This window comes from Ooceraea biroi, chromosome 14, assembly GCF_003672135.1.
Source record: "Ooceraea biroi isolate clonal line C1 chromosome 14, Obir_v5.4, whole genome shotgun sequence".
In the NCBI taxonomy this organism is placed as follows: Eukaryota; Metazoa; Arthropoda; class Insecta; order Hymenoptera; family Formicidae; genus Ooceraea; species Ooceraea biroi.
In genome coordinates, this window is record NC_039519.1 from 7,092,404 (window position 1) to 7,117,767 (window position 25,364).

Genomic DNA, 25,364 nt, shown 5'->3' on the forward strand with positions numbered 1-25,364 from the left:
ACATCAACTGAGATGAATATCTCTCTCTGCTGCAGGATATTTGTAAATTTAACTCTTTCAGGAAATGCCTATGCTTTTCTTAAGCCTCAATTTATTAATACCCTGCTATATTATTAATGAGAGATTAATGAGAATTGCAGTATTCATGAAAAAATCGACAATTTACGATAAGCGATCGTAAATTTTGTCTAATACCGTGAACAGAACACAGACACTATAATGTCCAATTCTCAATGCATATTTTATATAATAACATTGCTGAAAATTTTTCAGAAATGTCACGTAACAATATACCGCAATATTTCATTTGAAGATTTCAAATAAAACAGAAAAAATATCATGATTTTCAAATATATCAAACGTTGCACTTCAAAACACAATTTTTTTGTAGCGTCTTTTTGTAATTTTTTTATCAAAAACTGGAATTTCTACCCAGAAAGTTTTATTTCTTTTTTAATCACGATTTATAATTTCAATTTCCAATAGAAAATAAATTCGCCAAATTATGGTCCCTAATATAGACGGAATATGCAGCGCAGGTTCTTTTACTTTCGAAAAGTAAAAGAAAGCGTCAAAATAATAGCGTCAAAATAACGAATAACGAATAATTCACCATAACAATATTGCAAATAATTAAGCATATAGGAAAAATAGGTGAATTAAGATCCAGTAGTTTTTAAAATCCAGACTTTAAAGCAACTTTAAATCGCTTGTCCTTTTTTTCATTCATTTACATCTTTATATCAATTACTCAGTAATATAGATTGATGTCTAAATGAAATAAAATAATGACCTATACACACATATACACAATACTGCTTGTCTGCCTATTTTCATTATATATTATAAATTTACCTTTACAGATTATATACATATATACATAAATATATATATATATATGCAATAAAATTTTACTTTCTTTTTAATAGCAATCAACTAATCAAATAATCAAATTTAAGTACGTCAATAGAAATAGGAAATTATACGTATAAGTACGTAAACTGAATTTCTATCAATCCATCTTACTTCACCTATTTTCCACAAGATGAGCGATTTCCCACATGATTTCTGACAATAAACTTAATATATCATATATTGTTTACTGTTCCATTCTCATATTAGCAATCGTATTTGAGAAAAACACTTTCAGAAACACTACGGTATTTTGTATGAACACGTGCGACAAATAGATATATAAGGCACGATCGTGAACCTCACAATCAGACGAAGAATTAGAGAATCCGCCGATTAATTTAAAAAAGGTATCTTTTGCACTCACGAACCACAGAAGAAAGTGATACCCGATCAGACAACGATAATGTATGATTTCTTTTTTTTTCTTCTTTTCTTTCTTGGAATTGTGCACGATTATAAGCGATATTACCTGATTCCGCTTATTCTCTCAGAGTTATCTCTCAATACTCCACATACGCATTCAGTAATGTTTGCTACTGAATGATTTATATCTATACAATATTTATATAATAAAATTATATAAATATATGTAGCTATGTGTGATTCACATACGCATTCTCATATGGCCACGTGTGTCTGATCGCGCTCCGCTTTCCCAAATTCCGATCGATCATTTATTACTCGCTGTGTTTTACGCCCAATAACTTCGCTGCGTCGTCCGCCGAGCTCAAAAGAACCTTGTCGAGTAAACCCTTTTCGCGTATTCCTAGTAAATTGGAGATCAGGTCATTGTCTCCGCTCTCGCTGGGCGCTTCCGCGGGAGGAGCTGGGAAAGGCAAGGAGGCCGGAGCAGCGCTCTGCGAGCCGTCGTTTGCCATTCTACCAGTAAGAGTGGCCATATTATCATAGTGATTATATCGCATCAGTGCGCAGGGTGCTGCGTCCGCTGTTGCGACCGCTGCGACTGTCGGCAGAGAGATTCTATCCTGGGTACGGGGTCTGCTGGTGTTCGTCGGGATCGGTGAATGCTGCTGACTCCTGGGAGTTATCGTCGGCGGCTGCGCGGGCGTGTTCTCCTCGTCGCCGCTGTTTCCTATGTACATGGCAGAGTCCACTGATTCGTGCTTTTTGCGGTGGCGAAGCATGCTGTGCTTCAGCGTGAATTTCCTGCAGCAGATGTCGCATTTAAAAGGCCTCTCGCCCGTGTGAGTTCTCATGTGACGGCGAAGATCCTCCGCGGACCAAAATCGTCTCATACAAAAAGCACACACTACCTGGAAAAGATAGAAGAATAATTATATGTGTGTAACGTATGTATTATATGCATATGCTTGTACTCTGTACACGCAGTGTAAGACGAAGTCTTAGATCGTAAATTTTTAAATTTGTTAATTTTCTTCTTCAATTCTAATATATTAAGATGTTATATATTATTCTAATATATTAAGATAATTTCAAGTTAGTCATAATATGTTATAATATGATAAGAATTGGACATGTGATTGTGAGAAAAAACGAACAAAAATTTATAGAATGAAATATACATATAATTCTTTAAATTTATAAGTTTCTATGACAATAAATTGATATGACTATTTCTAACGAAAGCGTTCAAACTTATTTCAAATACTATGTTATTTTTTATCTTATTTTATATTTAAATTTTGTTCTTTTTACCTGTTTTACTTTTATCTTAATTTTTACAATAAAGTTGATAGAATAATTTGTAAACATTTTCAGAGTGATTTAGGTACTTACTTTTCTGTTGCTATAGTCGGGAAAGTTTCTTCCTTTTTTTTCTTCGCCGTCGCTGGGATGCTGCTGCGCTGCTGATATCTGATCTTCGTTCGCGTCTATGCTCATATGTTCGAGAGCGCCTTTAGCCATCAGCATCTCGTATGAGCGCTCGTGATTAATTTTGATATGGTCCAAACAATCTTGTCGCTCCTGAAAGCCGCTCTCACAGAGGTAACATTTGAAGGGAACGTCGCCAGGACCTGGCGATGATCTCGGTGATCTACGCGATTTGCTGATCTCGTTCACTGGAGGGGACGTGTTACGATTTGACCTCGTAGTTCCACTGGTGCACGAGTTTTCCATGTTCTCAGACGTGCTCGACGACCGGCTCTCGTAATCGCTCTGATCGTTCTGCGCGGAGCATTGCGGTGGACTGTTTTGCTGATCGCTAGATTCCGATCTGCAACTAGCCTTGCGATGCTTCGTCGTTCGATGTTTCTTCAGATTGCCTAACGTGGAAAACGTCGAACTCGGGCACTGATTGCATTTGTACGGTCTCTCAGGTACGTTTCTCATGGAGAACGTATTGCTGTTGTTACCGCTGCTGTTGTTGCCGCTGTTGTTGTTCACTGCTAGCTGGACGTCCGGTGAGGAGGAGTTGTTTCTTCGTCGCATCTTATTTGCCTTGGTTTTATGTTTCCTCAGAAGATGACGATCACAGTTGGACTTCGTGGTGAAATGGTGTGAGCAATGAGCACATTGATACGGCTTCTGGCCAGTGTGAGTGAGGATGTGTCGTCTCAATGACGAGGTCCAAGGGAACGGACGCTGGCAGAAGGGACATATCACTCGATTAGGTGCCATCGAGTACGCGGACTTCTTCTTCTTTTTCCTCTTCTTGCTCGACGAGGAATCATTTCCCGAGGTGAGGGAGTCGGATTTCTCGCTACCGGAATTGTTGCCGCTGGTCGAGGCCACGGGACCTTCCTCGTCGCTCAAATACTGCGGCTGAAATTGCTGGTATTGCTGAGAGGCGTTGTCCAAGAGTTTCGAGACGCTCGCGAGATCGGGCGTCCCGTCCTCGAGTTTACCTTGTTCTTTTTCGACAGGTTCTGTCTTTACGGCCGCTTCTTCAGGTTGCATCACTTCTTCGCTTTCATCTGCCGCGGATTCTTCCGGCTTCGCTGTCTCATCGACGCTATTGTGCGCGGCCTGTTCGTTATGGGACTCCTCCGAAGTTTCTTCGGTAGACTCTACCGCTTCCGTCTTCACGGCAACATCTTTGACGTCCTCGTTATTCTCTAATTGGTCTCTCAGTAAACTCGTACTAGGTTCGTGCTGAGTTTGTGGTTCCTCAACGCCTTCCTCCTCATCTATAACCATTTCGTCGTCCGTATCATTCTCCTCTATTTTATTAGCTTTTAATTGCTGCGCAAGAATTGCGTATTTCACTTGGTCCGAGATAGGATGCTTGTTGTAGTCCGACGAAATCATCGACGAATCCATATTTGAGGGAATGTTCGGGTATGGCTGAGCCACCTGTGAAGTCGACGGAGCAGAATTCTGTACCACAGTTGGATGATTCGCGGGCGGTCTGCCTCTGGTGGAGTGTCCACCGCGAGGTCTTTGGCTCCAGTACTGAGGATGCTGCTGCTTAATATGTCGTTCCATGTTGCTTCTTAGAGTGAATCTCGCCGAGCAATGTTCACAGCCAAAGGGTCTCTCAGTTCGATATCTGCGTTGTTTCTGCTTGGGGATTAACACTCCGTTCTTGATGACCATTTTAACAGAATCGTTTGATGAGATGTTACTATCCGTTTTCTCGCGGCTCGACGTGGTCTGGTTAGCCATTTGCGCGCTTATTAGATTCGCATAAGCGGTTTGCTCGCTCGTAGCTGGCGGAGCAACGTCTCTTGCCTGCGTATAAGCTGCGTAACTGGTGCTAGGCAACGACGGATCTACCGAGAGAGCACCGCCGCCGGTCAATTGCAAACCCCTAACTAATTCCTTTTGCAGTCTGCCTTTCGCGGCCAGTTCCTGGTTGAACATGTGAGGATTGAGGAAATAAGGTGATATCATACCTGCGCCCACTGCACCAGCCGTTAGTGTGCCAAGATTGCGATAAATAGTATTCGCGTAAAAAGAATCCAACGATGTCGGAGAGTTCTCGCGAGCTCTGTTTAACAAAGCTTGCGTCAAAAGCAACGCTTGATTCGTGGCGTACAATTCTTGCTGGTTGTTCTTGTACCGTTTCTCATCCTGAGACCCGATATCTTCGCTCTCCCTCTTCCGTTTCTTGCTCAGATCCAGAGGATCCATCGAAAGATCCAACGGCCCGTCCTCTCCGGAATTCGACACAGAGCTCGTTGAGGGTTTCGACAAGTTCATCGGACTAGCTTGAATTCTTTGGTGCGGATCCGTTTTGGTATCATTGACTAGAGACACGCTCCCATCCGATGATCTTGATTCCACGTCCTCGTCGATCTTTGAGTAATTAGGCTTCGCGACCAGATCGTGAGACACGTTCGAGTCCTCGGTACTTTTCTTCACGACGTTAAACATTTGCATCTTCGTCGGCCTGGAGAACATTTCCGATTTCTCATAGCAGTTCAACACATCGGCACGAGCGTTCGATGGTCCAGGATTACTGTCCAGCGGCACAGGCGGATAATGCATTTGTTGTTGCTGCGAGGCTTCCTCACGTTCATTCGGATAAATGAGCGTTTTCCGCACGTCCTCCCGAACGACTCTCGGCGAACTTCTCTCGACGTTTTCGTTCGTCGAGTCCTCACTTGGATGATAGATCAACGCGTTCTTGACGTCTTCCTTGCTTATCATTCCATGACGGTTCTTCACGTGCCTCTCACAATTCGCCTTGGTAGTGAACGCGTAGTTGCAGAGGGAGCACTCGAACGGCCGATCGCCATTGTGCGATCTCAGATGCTTCGACAAGCTCCCCTTGTCGCTGCTAATGAAGGGACACATGTTGCATGGATACGGCGTTCCCGGTTCCACGTTCATGTGCGCGCGATTGTGGCCCTTCAGTGCCCGCAGATTGGGAAATACTGCCGTGCACAGTTTGCAAGGGAACTCACCCTTCAACTTCATCTTCCGAAATTCCGCGGTGAAAGAATCTTGCGCTTCCTCTTCATTGTACTCGGACGAGCAGGTGCCCGATGAGCCTGAGGAACTGACACTCGGATTAAATTTAACGTTGTTCTCAGGCGTGCTGGTGTCCGAGCGAGGAAAAGTTTGCAGGCCGTTTAGACTGACAGATAAGATGCTTGGGATGTCGGCTAGGTCCTTGGCCTCTTTAGGCTCCTTGATCTCCTTCAGCTCTTTGGCCTCTTTCGCGTCTCTCAGCTCTTTCGATTCCTGCACCGAGGACTTATTTTGCAGATCTAGCACAGCGAAGAACTTCTCGCGCCTCGTTTTAGGATCATCCAGCTGCGGCGGCGAGACGTCCAGCTCTGTTTCGAGATTGTTATTGGTGCTGTTGTCGTAATTATTGTTGTTGTCGTTGCTGTTCCTCTTGTTTTTGTAGGGACCCCTACATTCTTTCTCGTGAGCCAGCTGGGCTTCCCTGCAGGGAAACGCGTGCTGGCACTTCATGCATTGGAACCTGTTCGCCTCGCCAGAAGCCGGCCGGTGCAACTCCCGCTCGCACATCGCCCGGGCGATCGTCGGAAACTTGATGGCTGAGAAGTCGATGAATGTCAGATCTTTGAAGCCGTCCACGGAGTTACGTAGGTTCCGGCTGTTGTTGCCGTCCGAGTTTTTTTTATAGTGCCTCATGGAACGATGGAGGTTCAGTACGCGGTGATTCTTGAAGGACAGGTTGCAGATATCGCATTTCGCTGGAGAACCCGGATGCATCCGCTCCACGTGGGACTTCAGGAGCGCGCTGGTCACGAAATCCTGTCGGCCACAGATCAAGCAACTGAAGACTTTCTGCTCCTCCTCCGGCCGGCATCTGATCATCATTCTGGCGTTGTTTATGAGGATCTTGTGGTGCCTTTGGTCCTCCACGTCGCTCGTATCCTCCTTCGATCTCTTCCGTTTAATCGTATGGTTACTGGGCGACGCCTGTTGCCGATCGTCCATCAGATCTGGCGAGTTGCGCTCAGTAAGTTCGTTGTTGTTGTACTCATCTTGGTTCGTTGTCGCTGGTTTCTCTGAGCCACTGCTGCCCTCGGAGTCTGTGCAGCTGTTCGGCGACACCGCCCGATGAGCACATCTCACATGTAGGTTCATGTTACTGTTTGTCGTGAACGACATGTCACAGTGCTTGCACTTGAACGATCGCTCGTCCGAATGCATTAACACGTGCTCGTCGAGTGAGCTAGCCGAGCTGAGCACCTTGTTGCAAACACCACAACTGTAGTCTTCCTCGCCACTGCAGTCCGTGCTACGAGGCGAGTTGTGACCGCGCAGATGATTCGTCAGTTCGTGAGAGGTGGAAAACACCGACGGACACGTCGGGCATGGATGCGCACCAGTCTCCGACAGCTCAGTCTATTTTCGGAAAAAAATATGCGATATTGAAACACATTGCTGCATAGAATCGTGATTATGTCGTTAAAAGTATGATAATAATTTTGTTCACGTTGCTAGTTTATTTCTAATAATGATAAAGCTTCTAATCCTAATTACTTAATTATTATTATTAATATAATTGCCTTACAAATCTTGATTTTTAAGAATTACTAAAGCTTTTAAAGCGATTGATATTAATTATATTAATATTAATCTTAAATAAAATTAATGTAAAATATAACGATATATAACATTATAATCTAATAGTATTTTTACACATTCTGGAAATGTATAAATACTTACACTTGATGATGGTGATGCAGCATCAACCGGTGTTTCATTCTCTTGCTCTTGGTCAGGTCCATTTTCGGTTTCAACCACTACAACAAAAAAGAATATTGCAAGTTTTAATAAAACATTTAAGTAATCTTTTATAAACAGTTATAACTATATATAAATTATATATAAATGAGTTATATATAAACACTAATATAATTATATATTTAAGTAAGCAAAACTAAGGCAGATGACAAGTTTGCAATCTCTATGTACCTATCCATTCACTATTGATCTGCATAACTTGATCTGCACATATAAAACAGAACGTTTGAATGTGGATTACTGAATTCAGAATTAGATTTTAATTTTTCATATTATTTCTTTAACGGAAATTTCACGACGACCGGAAAAACCCATAGAGCGAGTGCGATTGTTGTGGACCACACGTCTGCTGATGAAACAGGAAAACCGAAACACCACTAATGATGAATAGTGAATACAGCAATTAAAATATAGAAAGAGCGTGTATGCAATTATCACAGGGTATAATTAACTTTAACTAAATTTTTATTGTGGTTAACACGACCGAATGCTATAATTGTTCGATATTTATTCAATTATATAACTATTTATTTCACTTTGCTTTTTTCTTTCTTTGACGAAAATAATAAATTTGCATCCACTTATACGAACACTAAAAAAACTTGAATAAATTTTATAATGTTATCAAGTTAGAATTGTGTTTACTTTCAAAGACTATGAAACCATCGAGATCACATAAATCTATTATATAATTTACAAAAATTTGTAATATCTTATACTCGATATCGATAATTATAACATAATTTAGGATATCTCGGCGTCATAGGAAAACTTTGTTCGGAATATAATACTGACTGATGCGCGTAATGTCTTTTAAATCACGGATAAATAGGAGCCGCACCAGATCCGCCGGTGTTGCGTCTCTGGAAACCTTACTGAGTAAAGAATTGTGTCAGCGGCAAGACAGGACACAAATCTGACCAAGTATTCCGGAAGCTGATACCAAGGCTGAACCGCAGATGGAGCCGGGACAATAACATTTTTATCAACGTCCTCGCCCGATGTTCTAACCGCATTCTATTCTATTTACATGCTTTTGGAGAACGCAGTGGGCATCTTGAGAAATTAGCGATTAGCATAGGATGCGAGATAGGATACATCTGGGCTGTAAACTGGCGCGCTAAGACCTGGCATTTTAATCGTTTTGATATTTTCTTATCTACTCGGAAAAAAATCAAATTATTATTCAAAAGATTTAAAAGGTTATTACCAGAATTCTCGTTTCGAATACATAATAAGCATAATTAGCTATAATTAACCGAATATTATTTGATATTATCTAATTATCTTGATACTTATTTATTAATTTAAGGAATATTGAAATTTATTCGACTTTTCTGCAAACCTTATATTGATTGATCGATTGATTATTATTTACACAATCATGATTTTGCTTGGATATTCAGAACAAAGCAGAATCACAAGAATATCTTGTGAATCATATCAACTTAATATCGTCTCTGAGTATTAGTTTGAACATTTCTTATCACATTCCATACGGAATTAGAATCTGTCCGATATCTAGAACATAACGAGAGTAACATGGATTTACGCACAAGTTTCCGGATTCTGAAGAAGCCACGTATCACTATTATGATAAGAATTGTATTTCTTGAACGAATTTCTGTAGAACTAGAGTTCACTCGTACATTGTAGTAATCAAGATTGTGGTAAGGAAAATCAGGCAACGCTAAGATGTTCCGCTAAGCCACGCACAATGACCATATCAAAAGAAAGAAATAGATTAAAGATACGAGACGAGACTTCAGAGTTAAAAAGACGTTTAAAAGAGAGATTTAATATTTTCATTGAATTTCAATCAAATATATAAAATTTTTCATCTCTATTTCATAATTAGATTTAAATCCATTAGAATTTAATTATTCTTCAGAAATACACGTAGGTATCAATAATATTTATATTACTTTTATGGATTTCTATAAATTAATAAATTAAAAGTAAATAATAATTAATAAATAAACTTTTTTGGAAATCTCGTAGTCGGTTCATCGAGATTTATGCGCGTCTTACGATAGCGCACTCTCACGATATCTCACGATAATTATCTGCAATAAAGAAGCGATAGTTTTAGTCGAACAGTTAGATTAAATTTAAAACAACGAAGGAACTTTATATATTAAAGTACATTTTTGTTCATGTCAATGTTAATGTCGTGAAACACGCACACACAATTATCAAATTTCCAACTTATTTTCCTGTGCTATCATATTATAAATCTCCTTGAAAGAGAGAGACAAAAAATAAAGCATTACACAGGTTGCTCCTCGATTCAATGACTACATAGTCATTGAATACTACATGGTCATGTGGTCCTAAACGAACCTGCTCGACTGGCGCCCATATAAACGTACCTGCCGACAGGTGGATTTTATTCATGCACGTAAATCATGTGCGCGCGTGCGTACGTTCTGGTCAAGTGTGAAGAAACGAGTCTGATCACTTTGGTCTGCGGTTTGACTCAAGCCTGATCGTGAATAACTTCCTGACCTCTTGCAATCAATCTTAACTGCTTAAGTAGCCACTTATAAGTGACGTCAAAAGTGTAATCATTATCATTTCTAATTTATATTAATTTCTTAAAAAGACCACTTTTTAATTTGATTTGCAAACTTATAATTGAAAAAAGAACTTTACAAACAATTATTCAAGAAAGATCAATTGCATAGTTTTTCGTTAATTAATTGTGCTTTTATAATATTTCAAATATATCTAATCACACGATATTGATAACAAAATCAAAATATGTTTCGATCAATCTTTTCTCACTAATTAAATTATTTTGTACTGTTACGATTACTTAATAAGATACGACGTATTATCACAAAGCATAGTTAAGAAAACATTAATATTCTCGCATCAATGACGAGAAACGCACGCCAAGAAAAATAGAAATCGGTTTTCGTGGTTCATGGAACGTGGTAACGATTGGTTTTGAGTCTCCGCGATCGTTAGAAATGGAAAGCACCAGAAGGAAAGATTTCCAATTGCGACGATCAGGAATCTATACCGAATTTCACCCGAGACAATCTCTGTGACGAACTTAAAAAAATTAAAAACCAGATACTCATGACGGAACCATGTAAGCAATAAAGTTAAAATATTGAAAGAAATTGACCAAGTTTTAGCAACTCGTCAAAAATTAGTAATTAAAAATTTTAATTTTGTTTGCTTTTATTTTTCCAATAATCCTATTTCTCCTACACAAGTACATTTTTTACAAATTATTTATTAGCATAATATGCTTCAACACTTCATGATAAGCATTCTGCACTTTCTATCTCATTGCCATATAAAAAAATCAATAAAGAAACATAAAACAATAGTAAGGTAAGATATTGAAATTCTGCCTTCAAATATAACAAATATCACTGCCCACATATGTCACTTTTTAGATGTATAACCATCTGTTTAAAAATCGTTAAAAAATCAATCATTGAATTTGTACTCATAAAAGGCTGTCGATATTAAAAATTAATGAAAAGTAATGCAAAAAGTGAGCGATTCGGGCAATGCGCGGGCGCGGGCGCGGGCGCCCAACACCCCTAATCGCACAGTTCCAAGGGAAGTTCCGAGCGAACCGAGGAACTCGAATGCCACGCCTATATCTGCATTGCACCCTCATGGAACCACCTCGCCGGGGAGCCTTGAGGGAAAAAGGGAGCAGTGTCATGTCCGCTCGAGGGCGTACATGCGCATTTTCGTTCGTTCACTCGGTGCCTCCTACGAATCGTAGGATGCTGCGCTGAAGCATGGAGAGGGGGAGTCGGCGACTCGACGTTGCGCCGCACCGCCATTGGCCGCCTCTCATCTCTCTCGGAGGCTTTTTTATCTTCTCCTTCCCTTTCCCCGCCGCTTACTCCACTCCCCCCACTCCCCCTTTACATCGCGCCCTACCGTTCCTCGCCCCCTACCTCCTGCCTCTATTCCTTTTATCTCACTCGCGCTCCTCTCCTATCTAGTCCTTTTATCTTATGCCCGGACGTACCCTTCGTTCTTTCTTTTAGCTCTTATTGCGCTCGGGCGTACTCTCTCTGCTCCTTGTTTCTCCCTCAATTGTCGTAGTTCTTTCCTTATCTTTCTCCAGCCTTCCGTTTCTCTCTTTCTGCTCCTAACTGCTCCAATCTTCCTTTTTTCCTTCGCTTTCAACATCGCTGCTCGCTATTGTCAGCGATCGCACCAAGCGTTTCTCTTCTCTTCGTCTTCTTTCCTGCAGACTCATGCGACTGCGTCTCGTCCTTTTTTCTGCTTCCCCTTCTCACTCCCCTCCTCCTGCTCTCTCTCCAGTCTGTCTCGGTAACTCTGCCATCCCGCATCTGTCTCTTTTTCTCCCCCTAGCACCTTTCTCTCTCTCTCTCCCGACGGCGCTTCTTTCCCCCTTCGTCATCCTCTCCCTCCTTCTCCCTCCGGTTCTCCCTCATCATCCCCGCTTCTTCCACGCTCGGATACACCCACGCACCACGCAGGAGAAACAAAGATGGCGGTCGGTTAGTATGTTTCGAGAGTCGTCTCTCTGACAACCTTGGGGCTTACCCATCCGTAACACACCGGATACCACCCACCGTAAGCAACCCTTCACTCGTACCTGCGGGTGACTACTCTAGTTAACGCACGAGTACCCTTCTTCTCTCACTCTCCTCTCTTTATCTTTTTTTTTGTTTATTACGAATTTCTTACATGAACAATAAGCATCGATTTCATGAGCAAAACTTTATTTTGAAGATCAGTATCTCCATAAATAAAAAAAAGCAGTTGTATAAAATTTCTTCCCACTTATCTTTCTTATTTTATTAAAATGTTAATATTTTAATTATAATCGCGGTTACTAAGAAAATATCTATGAAGGATTTTAAACGCAGAAATATTGCATACGAACTGAGATTAGAACTGTCTTCGATTCTCACTTCCGATCAGCAAATATCCTCCGAAGACGTAATTCGACAGTTGCATGAAGACGCGTGAGCATGCGGGATGTAGACAGAGCGAAACTTCAGAAAAATCTACCGCTGCCATTCATTAATTTCACGATCGACCGTAGGTGAACGGTTCGAGGTGCTGCGAAGGATGTCACGCGAAGCACCCTCGTATACGTGGCCCAACCGAGTGTTTCCGCATGTACCTAGACGCGGTTGTCATATCTACCTACCTACCGCATCTATAGATGCTGTCGTAATAACACCTATACAAATTCTAGACTGACCTTATAGCGTCTGAGGAGTAGGGACTGAAGAGCGATGATAGGTGTGGTTGGCGAACGTCTAATCCTTAACCGCGAGTAGCAATCGATCTTATATCATTCGCGTTTTCCGCGTAGGAATAGTAGGCCTTCTTCGCAAAGAATCATATTCACGAGAATCATTGTTCTTACGATTTTAACTAAGAAGTGGACCATTAAATTGATTGTGAAACGTTGACTAATACTGACTAATACTTCTCAGTATTTTTGTAAAATATGTTAAAAGATACATTCCTAATTAGTTACGGTGCCCTCCAAGGGAAGATTTGGTCAAGATATTTTATATGTGCTTTAGGAAACGATAATGATTAATAAGAAACTGTTTTATTCGATTTTGCAGTGATTAATAGTCTTAACTTTTTGCAGAAAATATAAAGTAGTACATAGCAAAATACATTTTGTACTTCTGTTAAAAACAGAAAATCCTCATAAAACTTTTTATGTTAAAAACGCTACATATCCACGTGTAAATTTAACAAATTGTCGTTGTATTAATTGAGCTGTGTGTGTTAAATTTATAATCAAAATATTAGATCCAAATTTTAAAATAACATTTTATATGTAATAGTAAGAACATTGTAGGAACCATACAAATAATATTTTTCTTAAGTAAAATTTAACATTGTAAATGTTTCTTTTACATAAAATTTACTTCCAGACATTGTAATTTTCCTAGTTATTTTATGTTAAATATATATTATTTACATAATATTAACGTCATTGTTTGACATTTTCGCATCATTTTAAATTAACACAAAATTTGATTTGAAAATTGAGTGAACTGTATGGGATATGTAAAATATGTTGAATTTAACATATTAAATTTTGTTGCTGTGTAAATGAAGAATCTTTCTTTAAGTCGAGAACACGGGGTTTTGTCCGGAAACCACGATGTGGTATAAGTGCTGATCACATCTTGCATTGAAGACACAAGAATCAAATACCAAAAGGATATATGGACAGAAAGAAAAAATATCAAATAATAATTATAATTTCTATATTGGATGCAAACAATCATTTTATCAAATTTTTATCTAGATTATTTGTAGCTTTAATATATTTTTTATAGATACCTTGATCAAAAGTTCGACCTACGTGCATAGTAAAAAATTGACATTATAAAACATGATAAAACAATTATTTTTTAGGTTGATTATATTCTTCAAAAAATAAAAAACTTGATATTAACCCAAATTTTGTTTGAAAATAAAAGAAGAAGCAGGTGAAAATGTTTCAAAAAATTAGATTCAATTAATCATAGTTGAAAAACGTCAGTCACGAAAATATGTAACGAAAGCATGAATTTGACTAATGAGTATGAAAATTTTTTACTATATAAAAAATATTTTACCAGCATAATGATAATTACAGATATTTCATAATTTATTTCAGTTTAGATTATATCCATGCACAGTAATACAATCATCTACTGTAATTGTTTGTTATTGCGAAAAGTTGTTTTCCATGACTTAATAAATGCGTGCACTCACTTGTCAATAAGCCACCACTAATTAATCTATCTCCCTACCGAAGGGCTCCCCTTCACTAGAGTGAAAAAGGGAGCGGTGACTTTCCGCACCACACCCTAATCCAGGCTTCATGGAGCCGCTTCTACACCTAATGATCCTTGTACTCTAACAGGATAAAATCAATTTTTTCCACCCAATATTCATCCCGCGCATATAATGTCTAAAAGCATCAAATTTTAACCACTGCGTGACTCGCATATGCATGTGCGTGCACGTTTTGCCACAAACAGTGAATGCACGCGTGATGAATTTGTTAACATACAATACGATTTAAAGTAATCAGATTCGCACTAAACTAATTTATCGTGATTAATTCTCTAAACTCTTTTATAAACTCTGAATTTTCTTACATTATTAAAAAAATCGTAACATTGCATTGATAATGTTGATACAGAATTTTAGTGAGATAATGTTGATGTATCAAATATTTCATGTTACATTATGAACACGATTGCGCGTTACTTATCTAAAGTTATTTCCTATTTATGCCTAATTACGCTTTGCTTCCTGCAATGTGTCTCAAGATGAATGTAGTTAAGGAGATAATTGCGGAAAGATGAAAGTTGTTTGTAAGAAATCTTAATTACAGTTTTCAGATAAAATAATCTTTTACATTTCCAAATTAAAGTATCCCGCTGCAGCTTCTTTACTGCATAGATGTTCCGAACTACGTGTAATTGCTCAATCGTGTGTGAAGAAGTTATTATACTTCTCGACAAAATTACGTCCACTAATCGTTATAGAAAGTTATCTATATTTGACGATATTTGGCAGACAGAATTAGAGACTTCGCGTTCGGACTTTCACAAAAGTATTTCGACAATGTGTAGATAAGAGAAAGCACAAAACAGTCTTATTTAGCTTCGGACTATTATTCAATTTTTTTCTCAGTGTGTCATTATAAAGATTAGAATTTCGATACGGCACCACGTTTATCTGTAAAGCGTAAACTGTTTACCTTTTCGAAGTATCCCTTTCTTAATTACCTGTTAGTAAGAATCGCCAAAATAAAAGAAACGCTTGAATCAGAAATTGATTAAGAAAAGAAGACGATTGTATGTTAGCCGTTAATTTGCGAATTCACAACTAATTTGCAAATTAAGTTTTAAATTATATAAAATTTTGTGATTCTTGCAATTTTTCAATTAGTTTCTTAGCGTTTGTTAATTAGCCATAACTGTTTTCGTTGCTATTTATTTATCTCAAAACTGTATCATCTATTATTAATTATATAATATAATAATATTATGTTAATGCAATAATTAATAAAATTATATTAATAATATTACTACTTAAGAGAATATATTATCGTAATCTGTTCAAAACAGGAATGATCTGTCAACAAGAAATAATAACATTTTTAGTTTAATAATTATTGCTTTATAAAGGGTTTTTGAAATGGTAAATACCAAACGGTAATAGCGAAATTAGCGAGCGCTTTTAGCATAAAAACGAACAAAACGAGAGTGCCTTAAGGATGATTAAGCGACAACAATTTTACGCATTCTTACTACAATTACATTACAAGCACACACACTATAATAAATACATTACAAGAGAAATACTGAAAGAACCACTTAACGCACATACATAACTGTATACAAATAGTCCAACTGATATACTTAAATATTAAATATTAATGTTGTCGCTTAATCATCCTTAAGCACTCTCGTTTTGTTCGTTTTTATGCTAAAAGCGCTCGCTAATTTCGCTATTACCGTTTGGTATTTACCATTTCAAAAACCCTTTATAAAGCAATAATTATTAAACTAAAAATGTTATTATTTCTTGTTGACAGATCATTCCTGTTTTGAACAGATTACGATAATATATTCTCTTAAGTAGTATTATTAATATAATTTTATTAATTATTGCATTAACATAATATTATTATATTATATTATATAATTAATAATAGATGATACAGTTTTGAGATAAATAAATAGTAACGAAAACAGTTATGGCTAATTAACAAACGCTAAGAAACTAATTGAAAAATTGCAAGAATCACAAAATTTTATAGAATGCAAGAGTAAAATGTAATGATTACGAAAAATTTAATATTATTTATCACGAATGTAGCAAATATAATAAAAGCAAAATATAGTTTACAAATTGATTCCTTAACTTATCTTTATTTTACCTTTAATATTACCTTATTCGCATTTTATTTCAAAAAGAGACCTAATATTATAAGATTCATTACTAAGGCTAAAATGATCAATGTTGCGTGTTACTAATTGCGGTGCACAAATATTTGTAAAATTACTCTTGTCACGTGCTGATTACTGTTCGGCCATTTGCAAATTTTTAGCTATGTGTACTACATCCTAGAAATGTCACGTTCGGACAATCAATAGCATTCCTCTATGAAACCGAGATAGGTAAACACCTTTTGTTTAATACGGAGTACAATGAATTACACGTGTACGCATAATCAGCGTCTGGCGACAGATTAGCTAGAAATTCGCGCGAGAATTGCAGCTATTCGTACGAGACGTGAAATTGCGTCACTAATACAATTGATATAATCTCGTTATCTCAATAAGCTTCGTCCATCGGAATCTTTGAACTTAGCTCGCTCTCGGTCATCACGAGAACAGGTGAATACTGTCCGCGAGAGTAAAGTGGCTAGGTATCATTGAAAATATTTTATACACTTAAAATATCTTCTTTCACATGACTTTGGTGAAAGAGAAAGAGCATGTACAAAAAGAAAGAACACGTGCATAAGTGACCATATCACCAAGTTGGGTCTATTCTAAAAAGTTCCAAAAAGGAACTTAGCTCGTATCACAAAAGTACTAATTTCAATTCTCCGAAAAACGAAAAACATAAATTCTTGGATGATATTGCGAGATTCTTTTCGAGAAAAAGTTTGACGCGCGGAAGAGTGACGGCACGATACAGGCAAAAAGTAGAGTAAATACTGGCACACACGACGACGACTACAGATCGATTGGTATTCGTCGGGGCATCTTTTTCTAGAACCGGAGCTTGATATCAATCAGCGTGACAATGGACATACCTTTCTTCGAATAATCCATGATGCTGGAGGCAGCGTCGCGGGCGACAGCGGCGGGTAATCTCTTTTCCCGACAAAAGATCACTGCGCAGGAAGAGATCCAAACGCCTGCATCCGTACAATCGATGAGCACTTTAATCCGTCCGTGACCAGGGACTAACGACCAGGGTACACTCCCGACACCGGGGTTTTTCCGAGTCCAGGGTTTGAGAAAAACGCTCTCGTTTGGGAAAACGCACTTGCCGATGCCTCAAGTGGTTACTTGAGCGATAGCAACTCCGACAAGGAGGAGCCGCCGGTACGGGCGCATCGCACACTTCCGGAAAGTATCACACTAATCACTCGATCGATTGCTCCTTTCGCGCTGGCAAGATACGAAAGACTGCCGCGATCGATCAAGTCTCGTCCCCCAAGTTCGAGTGCGCCTCAGTACCGCGAGTCCCGTCCTTACCACTCGGCGTCCGGCAGCAGACTGAAGCGCGTGGCGCCGTGGCGTTCCCGTCACAGTTGGCCGACGTCTCTGGACTGGTCTGGACGCGGAGGTAATCCCGAAACGAGAGAGGAACCGATTTTCAGGAGAGACGGCGGGGGTAGGAGTGAAAGGGGCGAGCGGGGGATGCGAGCCTTTCCGAAAACGGGCGAGGTGGGGAAGCGAGAACGGTCGGGCGGCGGCGAGGAGAGACGGGCTGCGGGGAGGAGGGGCACGACGAGAAGAGAAGACCCGAGAGATCCATGAGAATGGGTCACAGCGGAGCCTACTCACCGCCCCGGCAGTACCTCTAACAATTTCTCTCAGCCTGCGCTGGGCCTCATCATCCCTTCCTCCCATTGGTCCGCTCGCCTGCCCCTCTCATTGCGCGCGCTCGCTATCACGCTCTCCCGCATGCTCTCTCCTCTCCTCTCGCGATTCCTACGGTCATCCTCCCCACCACCGGTCGCCGGAGACTCCCCCGTCCGCACCCCCGCGGCGACCTGCCGCGCCAGCTCGCTCGACATCTACGTGGGTACATGGGCGTCCGGATAGAAATGTTCTCCCCAATGCACACGCGGGACAGGTAGGATTTTTACACCTTTTTACGGTTTTATTTTTTTCTAAGAATTTTCTTTTTGCTGGTTTTGTATTGTAGAAAGGAGCTCGCTTTCCATGCAGAAATATAAGCGAGCACAGCTATGTAAAATCATCCTAATAAATACGTAGAATCAATTAATTTCTCCTTAAAGTTCAATTATGTGGAGAACAATGGAGTCTGCAGATAAAAGTAGAGATAAGTATATAATAATGACGAATTAATCGACGATTACTTCGTCATTATGTTTAGTTATCGATAATGAAAACCGATTTGTACAAAGTTTCATGGTCTGACAAAGAAGATGTGTTATGCAAGATATGTGTGATGAATTTATGCAACCGCTGACATTAAAAGAAGACATAGAACGATAACGTTTGTCTAACAGAATTGAGAAACAATATACAATATTAATAAATAATTTAAATTATTACGTCAATGCTACACAATAATAACTTCTTGTACATCTTTATAACGTATGACTTGATGACGAACGGCTTTTGATCATGGTTTTACTATAAAGTCAATATATAATTTAATATCTTAATGAAATTCATGTTTTTTATCTGTATGCATTTGATTCTTGATTCAGGGAAAAAGCAGTTTCGGAAACGTATTAAATTTCCAGAGATTTACTGTTTTTTTATCATAATAAAGTAACAATCCGCTTTTTTAAAAATAATACTTATTACAATTTCTATAATATTGTGGTCTAGTATAAATAATGCAAAAATTATGAACCTTTAAATTTAAAATTTTGATAAAGAGGTCAAGTAATCATGCAATACAATATTTTTATGATAATTTAAAAACGCAGGATTGAACATCTTTTTAAACCCTAGTTTAATAGTACGTATCTACTACTTTCCGTATGCTTGTATTTCAGCGAAAAAATTTTATTTAGCAATCACTTAAGCAGAAGCAAAAAAATTATGAATAACGCAGTATTTATCTCGTCTATAAATTTGGAAAATACAAGATACACGGAAAACATTTTTAGCGATGTTTTTTGGACCACCAAGGGTGCTTGCTTTTTCTGAGATTAATTATTGTTGCATAGTTAATAGTCACTGTTTTAAAAGCGAGTCCAATCGGACACAATACTCCCTCATTGTCCCTTCTTGTGAGCGTTTCTCGCTATGGACATACATTTTCCAGCAGAAGAAACCTTCACCCTACTCGCCCCCTCTGCTGCTTCCCCTCACTTATTCTCGTATCGCGTCTTCTTTCTGAATCCTCTTTCCCCACCTTTCTTCAAGCTTGTCGCAGGGTTCCCTCTCTTTCTCTGTCCGGTACCGGTGCACCACCACCGCCACCACCACCACCACCATCATCACGTGAACGACTCGGACTCGGAGTCGGCGCACGCATTTACAACCCACACTAACTCGACAACCCCTCTCGATGGAATATGCTGGAATCGTCTCCTTGCCATCTACGTGCTCCACGTCTGATGACGACGCGATGCTTCCCTCCTGGAGGCAATGGGCGAGCCCGCGGCTACGATTCATCGATTTAGCTCTCACCTGATTTAGCACCCCCCCTCCCCCTCCTATTCGTAAACCAGTCTATCCCATCTGCCATCGAGAAGCTCTAATGAAATTACTTCGACGACTTGTAAGATGAAATGAGGAGGTATTATAAATATTATGTAACATGTGCAATTTTTCACGTATTTCAGCGCGTAATAAATAATAGCGCACATCATATCGAATATGGAAAAGGTCTGCAATTGCACGTTATTCAAATAGTTAAGACCGTTCGCGACAGTTTCGTAGATAAGACGCCAAGGTCGACATTATTGGACAGATGATCGAAGCGTTAAGGTTCCATAGATAATGTATGTTAGAATCCGCGTTGATTTCACCACGACATAATAGCTAGTCGATGCTCATTTGTGATTTCAATGAAATCGCTAAAAGGAAATATTATTCACTTGGAATTTATAAAAATCTTTACTATAACGTATTTTGTGCAAAGTAAATAAACGTATAATAGTAACAACAATAATAATAATAGTAATATTTCTCTTTAATGTTGTAATATTTTTATTATTGTTTAAATTACATCTAGAAAGCTATGGTATATTTCTGCCGGAAATAATATTTCATTAAATCCATTACTTTGCTCATCTATTTCAGTCTTCTCTATTTATTTCTAATGTTTTCAAATCACAATAGCACCGGGAATCCAGAAGCAAAGGGTTTATAGCAAAGGGTATACAAAATAGTTCATCTCTTTCTCCAAATGTGTTAGCTGAAACTCTTTTTGTTGTCACGGGATGAGATAATATCTAAAGAAAGTTGACCTTTGACTATTACGCTCAAACACAGCGGATGACTTTGGGGGACGTTTGCTTATGCTAATTTCTGATACCTGGACTAGCAAGTGTGTGTAATTGCAAGACCGATGACCAGATGCTACGAGAAGCTGAAAAACCAGAGGAGACCCTTTCTCATTGTTCGTCTGGACCTCAGAAACTGTCTCGTACGTAAAAGTCATAAAGAGATTAATATTTAACCGTCTTCTGTTCTATCTGCGGAGTTAAAAAGAGGATGAAAGAGTACGTTGATTTATTTGGAGAAAGATTGTAGTATATTTGTCCTAAAGAGAGATAGTTTTTCGGATAGTAGAAAGTTACGAAACTTTTATAAATTGGTACGTCAAATTCTACACATTTGTTACATATTTTATAGTTATTAAATAACTTATGACAAATCAGATTAATTTATGCACGTTATATACGCAAGCGCAAATGCTAAGATTTAATCTTGAAGTTACCAATTGCGTTAACAAATATAACAGAATAAAATTTTATAGAAATATTTTTAAACAATTTGTCTATATACATATATGACTCTTAGAAATTAATCTCTACAGAGAGTATTACAGAATTTCTTGATAGATACGACCGCAAAAGAAACTTAATGACCAAAAGTAAATTTCAAAAGTAACAGTTCTAAGTAACAAGAAATTAATAATGGCATATTTGTTTCTTTATTTTAGAAATGAAATGCACATTTTATTTTCCAATTTTCCAAGAAATCTTGAATTCTTAAGCTAAGAACGTTTTCCAGAATTTGTGAGTTAATTTTCCATAACTTTGGAAATCCATAGAGATTAATTTCCAAGTATAAAGGATACGATCGTAACAGAGATAGACTTAATGATCTGAAACTATGTTCCAAAATTACCGAAATTCCAAATCACAAGAAATGATATGCAATGTAGTTTTCTCTTTTTAGAAATTTTAGAAATAAAATTATCAATTTCGAAAAAAAGAAAACTACACGTCACTTCTCGTAACTTGGATTTGGTAATTTTGGAATATAATCATAGTTTCAGGTTCAATTCTTTCTTTTCTCTCTTTTACGTTAATTTTGAGGTTGCCTAACTAACTTTTGTGCTCCAGGGGTATCTTCCCTGGGCATATATGTACAGAGAGCTAAGGTCTTTGCATTCCTAAAATATTTTGTGAAGATTTTAAATATATATTTTGTTAAATATATGTCTAAAACCAACGTTTCATAAAAGAAAACATTGAATGAAAAAAATGTCACTAGCAGTAGCAAAATACTTTAATATTATACGAAAACTCTCGAGAAAAAATGGAACCTCACAGAAAAATCTCACCTGAGAATTCCCGAGAAGATTATAGTGTGTCGGATAGTCGTGTGTGTGTGTGTGTGTGTGCACGCGCAACCGACTCTTATCAATCGTGTATGAGGACACGGCGTTTTTCTCGCTGGGAGTCCTTGGAAGAGAGAGGCGTATAAGGCGCGCACGGTGATGCTGCAACGTCAATAGCTTCTCCGTTTCGTAAAACTCCGTTACCGATAAGTGTCGAGCGCGCGATTAGATCGCTCTTGTTTGCTTCTCTGAGTCCTCGCCCATGTTTGTACGATGATGTCATCGGTTGGTCCATCCGGTGCGGATTAGGTCAAAGTCTCGCGCTCCCGATAAAAATCATGTCCGCAGCCAGCGATCGTTTTCGTCTGGCCGGATCGATTTATATCTCAGCTAACACGGCAGAAACAACGCCGATAGCGCAGGTAATTAGTCGCGGTGGTCCATGTGGTCCAGATTAGATTACGGTCGCAATCGTGCCATCTAGCAACGCGGCTTTTGATCGACTTGCGCAAACGTCGCGCGAGAGAAATACCATTAACGGCCTATTTTTTTCGACATTAGTTGCTCAATGATGCACCTGCGGAGAAGCTGTCCATCGTCTGAACATGTTGTTTACGATGATAGAGCTTTGTCCTTCGTATGATACGTGTGAAGCATCATTTCATGAAGGATGTAAATTTCTAATTATGTCTGGAATTAATTATTTTGCAAATACTACCTGTACGTATTTATGTCTATGAAACAGACTGTGTTTGCATTAGAAATCATTGTTATGTACACTCCTGAGTGATTAAGATACTGAAGATTAGTTTGTGAAGGATTTAGGTCTATTTGATGTATTTTCATATGGATATTTGTGTACAGGTTGCATCTGTTGCGAACTTGTTGAAAATACGTGAGATCATAACGTGATAAAAGATGGATAAAAGTGAAGAAATATAGCTGGATATCAACTTGGACAAAATTGCGTCTTATGCGAGAGCTGGGAAGTATCCTCATATCTCACTTCGAGATAATGCTGTATCTCACTATCTCGCGATCGCTCGAAAGGGATAGTCACATTCTTCCTATCAGAGATTCGATGAATTAGATTAAATCACGGTACTTTCCGTAAGTCACGAGTTAAATTTTTCAACTGCGTATTTGGATTGTGTACAGTCAATTGTTGCTAGCATGATATTTATAGGTACTTAATTTTTTAAAATTTTCATTGTATTATAATCTTCTCAAATTTCTTATCGACAAATTTATGTTTAAAAGATCAATTTGGCACATTATAAAATGTTTTACACAAGTAATAAAAGTACGAGGGACGAAAAGGGAGAGTCGGAGAGAGGAAGAAGGGAGGGAAAGAAACCCTCTTACGAAATCTTCGCGTTGTCACGTCGTTATAGAAATTTCAAGTTTACCTTCACGGACCGGAAAAGCAACACCATCGCGGCGCAGATGGCGTGAAAACAACAGCGAGATGACGGTTCACACATGATACGCATCCGTATGTAGACCTCTCTCTCGAGTCTCCTGAAAAATTCGATCAAGCAGATGCTACCGGTCAGGAAAGAGAGAGACATCAACTTTTATTCAGCTTTTTTTCCTTGCTCAGCGCGAGACACTTCGGCATGAGAGACCCATTTACAGTCGTCGCATATCTGAGAAAAGTCATGATGGTAGTGTTAGTGGTAGTGATGTTACATACAGGTTTGCGCGCTCATGTAGATACGCGTGGATAAAGGTGTACGAGGAAAGGAAGCTACGAAAGTTGCATACGAAAGGGACTCGACTAATCCACGTGGACGGTCGCAAGCGTATCAGTTCGCTTCGAATGTAGGTCATCCGTTAGAATATGACCGGCAATTGGAAGTACTGTTTTAAAGACTACTGCGACAGCGCAGGCAACAATAGAGGCATCGTCTTACTGGGATATTAAGATTTATCCTCTATCTTCATTGGTACATATTAATCAAGTGTCAGAAAGGAGCGAGCTATACCCTAGCGTGCGACTATGAGTAATAATCAAAATTAAATCGAAATTAAATGCAAGTTAGTTTAGTCAACTTAAAGCAGCATAATTTTTCAAAATTATTAATAATACATAAATTTACATATCTGCGTCAATGATAAGAATAGTTATGCTCATGAATCAGGAATACAGATTTATAACTTCTATATAATGGAATTATATATATTTTTTATATATTAATTATCCAGTAAAATAAAAATATTTTAAAAATGCATCAATATCATATTAATTTTTTTACACTTCTGTACAGATGAGAATTTTACAGACTCTCTTGCAAGTGCATTTCGTGCTTACAATATTATCTATAAGTGTTCTTGCGAAATGATGAGTCTTGTCATAAGAACCAAACACTGATGTCACGCAGGATCAACATTTGAAAGATTGCATAAAGGTGATGCATCTATTATACACCCTAATTACAGCAAGTCGATCGTTTTTATACGGCAATTTCTTACGCATAGTTCATTATCGAATTAATCCAGGTTTGTAAGATAACCGATCACGGAGCGAATCGACTTTGTGTACGTCTCGTGTACGTGCATGCGATCCTACCAATGCGTAACAGATGTCTATCCGACTTGTGTAAATATAAAGTACCTGCCCAGCTTATAACTCCGACAGCTAGCCTTCGATCTCTCTCCCCCTTCTTTCCCCCTACACCATTATATACTCATATATACTCATCAACGACTTTCCATAGGGTATCGGCCAGCATACGTATCACTAATGTACGTCATACACGCAAGGAGGGGCGCATTCGGCCCCATCCTCGTCTCGTCCTTGCTGTTTGATAGTAATCACCGCAATAGTAATTGTCGAATTCTAGTCGCTTTATCATAGTACTCGATTGTCCGGGAGTTGATATCGATTCTAGACAGCTTATCGTTGCAAGCCAACACACTGATGACAAATGACGGTGTGCATAGTCGTCAGAATTAGCTTACCAATGTTATCAGAAACATTAAGATTTAGAGGCAGAATAAGATTTAGATGTAGAAGATTAATAATGTACAGGTTGTAACAAAGTATTTATTTATTTATTTATTTAAATGTTATTAGTTTATTATTTTATTATTTTATTATAACGTATTATCAATCAATTAAATCGATATAACATCAATGTTATACAATTGCCGATTGGTCAATAACAAGTAAAAAATCCATCCCGCAAGTTCCTAAAATAAATTTAAGTTATAAATTTAAGAGCTAGTCCGTTTATGTAAACGCATTTGAGCTTTACAATCGCGCTACGCCAGCGATTGCATTCGCG

The 25,364-nt window shown here is 38.5% G+C and overlaps 1 protein-coding gene and 2 long non-coding RNA genes across 3 annotated transcripts; 2 read left to right on the forward strand and 1 right to left on the reverse strand.

The window, feature by feature from the left end:
* Positions 1 to 1,330: 1,330 nt before the first annotated feature.
* On the reverse strand, positions 1,331 to 17,813 carry LOC105282968 (ras-responsive element-binding protein 1). Its single transcript, XM_011345329.3, has 4 exons — positions 17,381 to 17,813; positions 7,492 to 7,568; positions 2,674 to 7,167; positions 1,331 to 2,189 (listed from the first exon to the last, which is right to left on the reverse strand). The coding sequence occupies exons 1-4, from the start codon at positions 17,397 to 17,399 to the stop codon at positions 1,593 to 1,595; spliced, it is 5,187 nt and encodes a 1,728-aa protein (XP_011343631.2). The 5' UTR covers positions 17,400 to 17,813; the 3' UTR covers positions 1,331 to 1,592.
* A 380-nt stretch (positions 17,814 to 18,193) lies between these two features.
* On the forward strand, positions 18,194 to 18,996 carry LOC109611225. The gene is made up of 2 exons (XR_002193562.1): positions 18,194 to 18,432; positions 18,505 to 18,996. It is a non-coding gene; the product is annotated as an uncharacterized LOC109611225 (long non-coding RNA).
* A 3,051-nt stretch (positions 18,997 to 22,047) lies between these two features.
* LOC105282969 lies at positions 22,048 to 24,703 on the forward strand. The gene is made up of 2 exons (XR_002193563.2): positions 22,048 to 22,794; positions 22,939 to 24,703. It is a non-coding gene; the product is annotated as an uncharacterized LOC105282969 (long non-coding RNA).
* Positions 24,704 to 25,364: the final 661 nt, after the last annotated feature.

Bases quoted from the DNA above. Each gene is read 5' to 3' on its own strand.
- LOC105282968 (XM_011345329.3), bottom strand. The intron at 7,168-7,491 runs GTAAGTATTTAT...TTCCGAAAATAG, and splicing joins CTGCATCACCATCATCAAGT to ACTGAGCTGTCGGAGACTGG. The intron at 2,190-2,673 runs GTAAGTACCTAA...TATCTTTTCCAG, and splicing joins CCGACTATAGCAACAGAAAA to GTAGTGTGTGCTTTTTGTAT.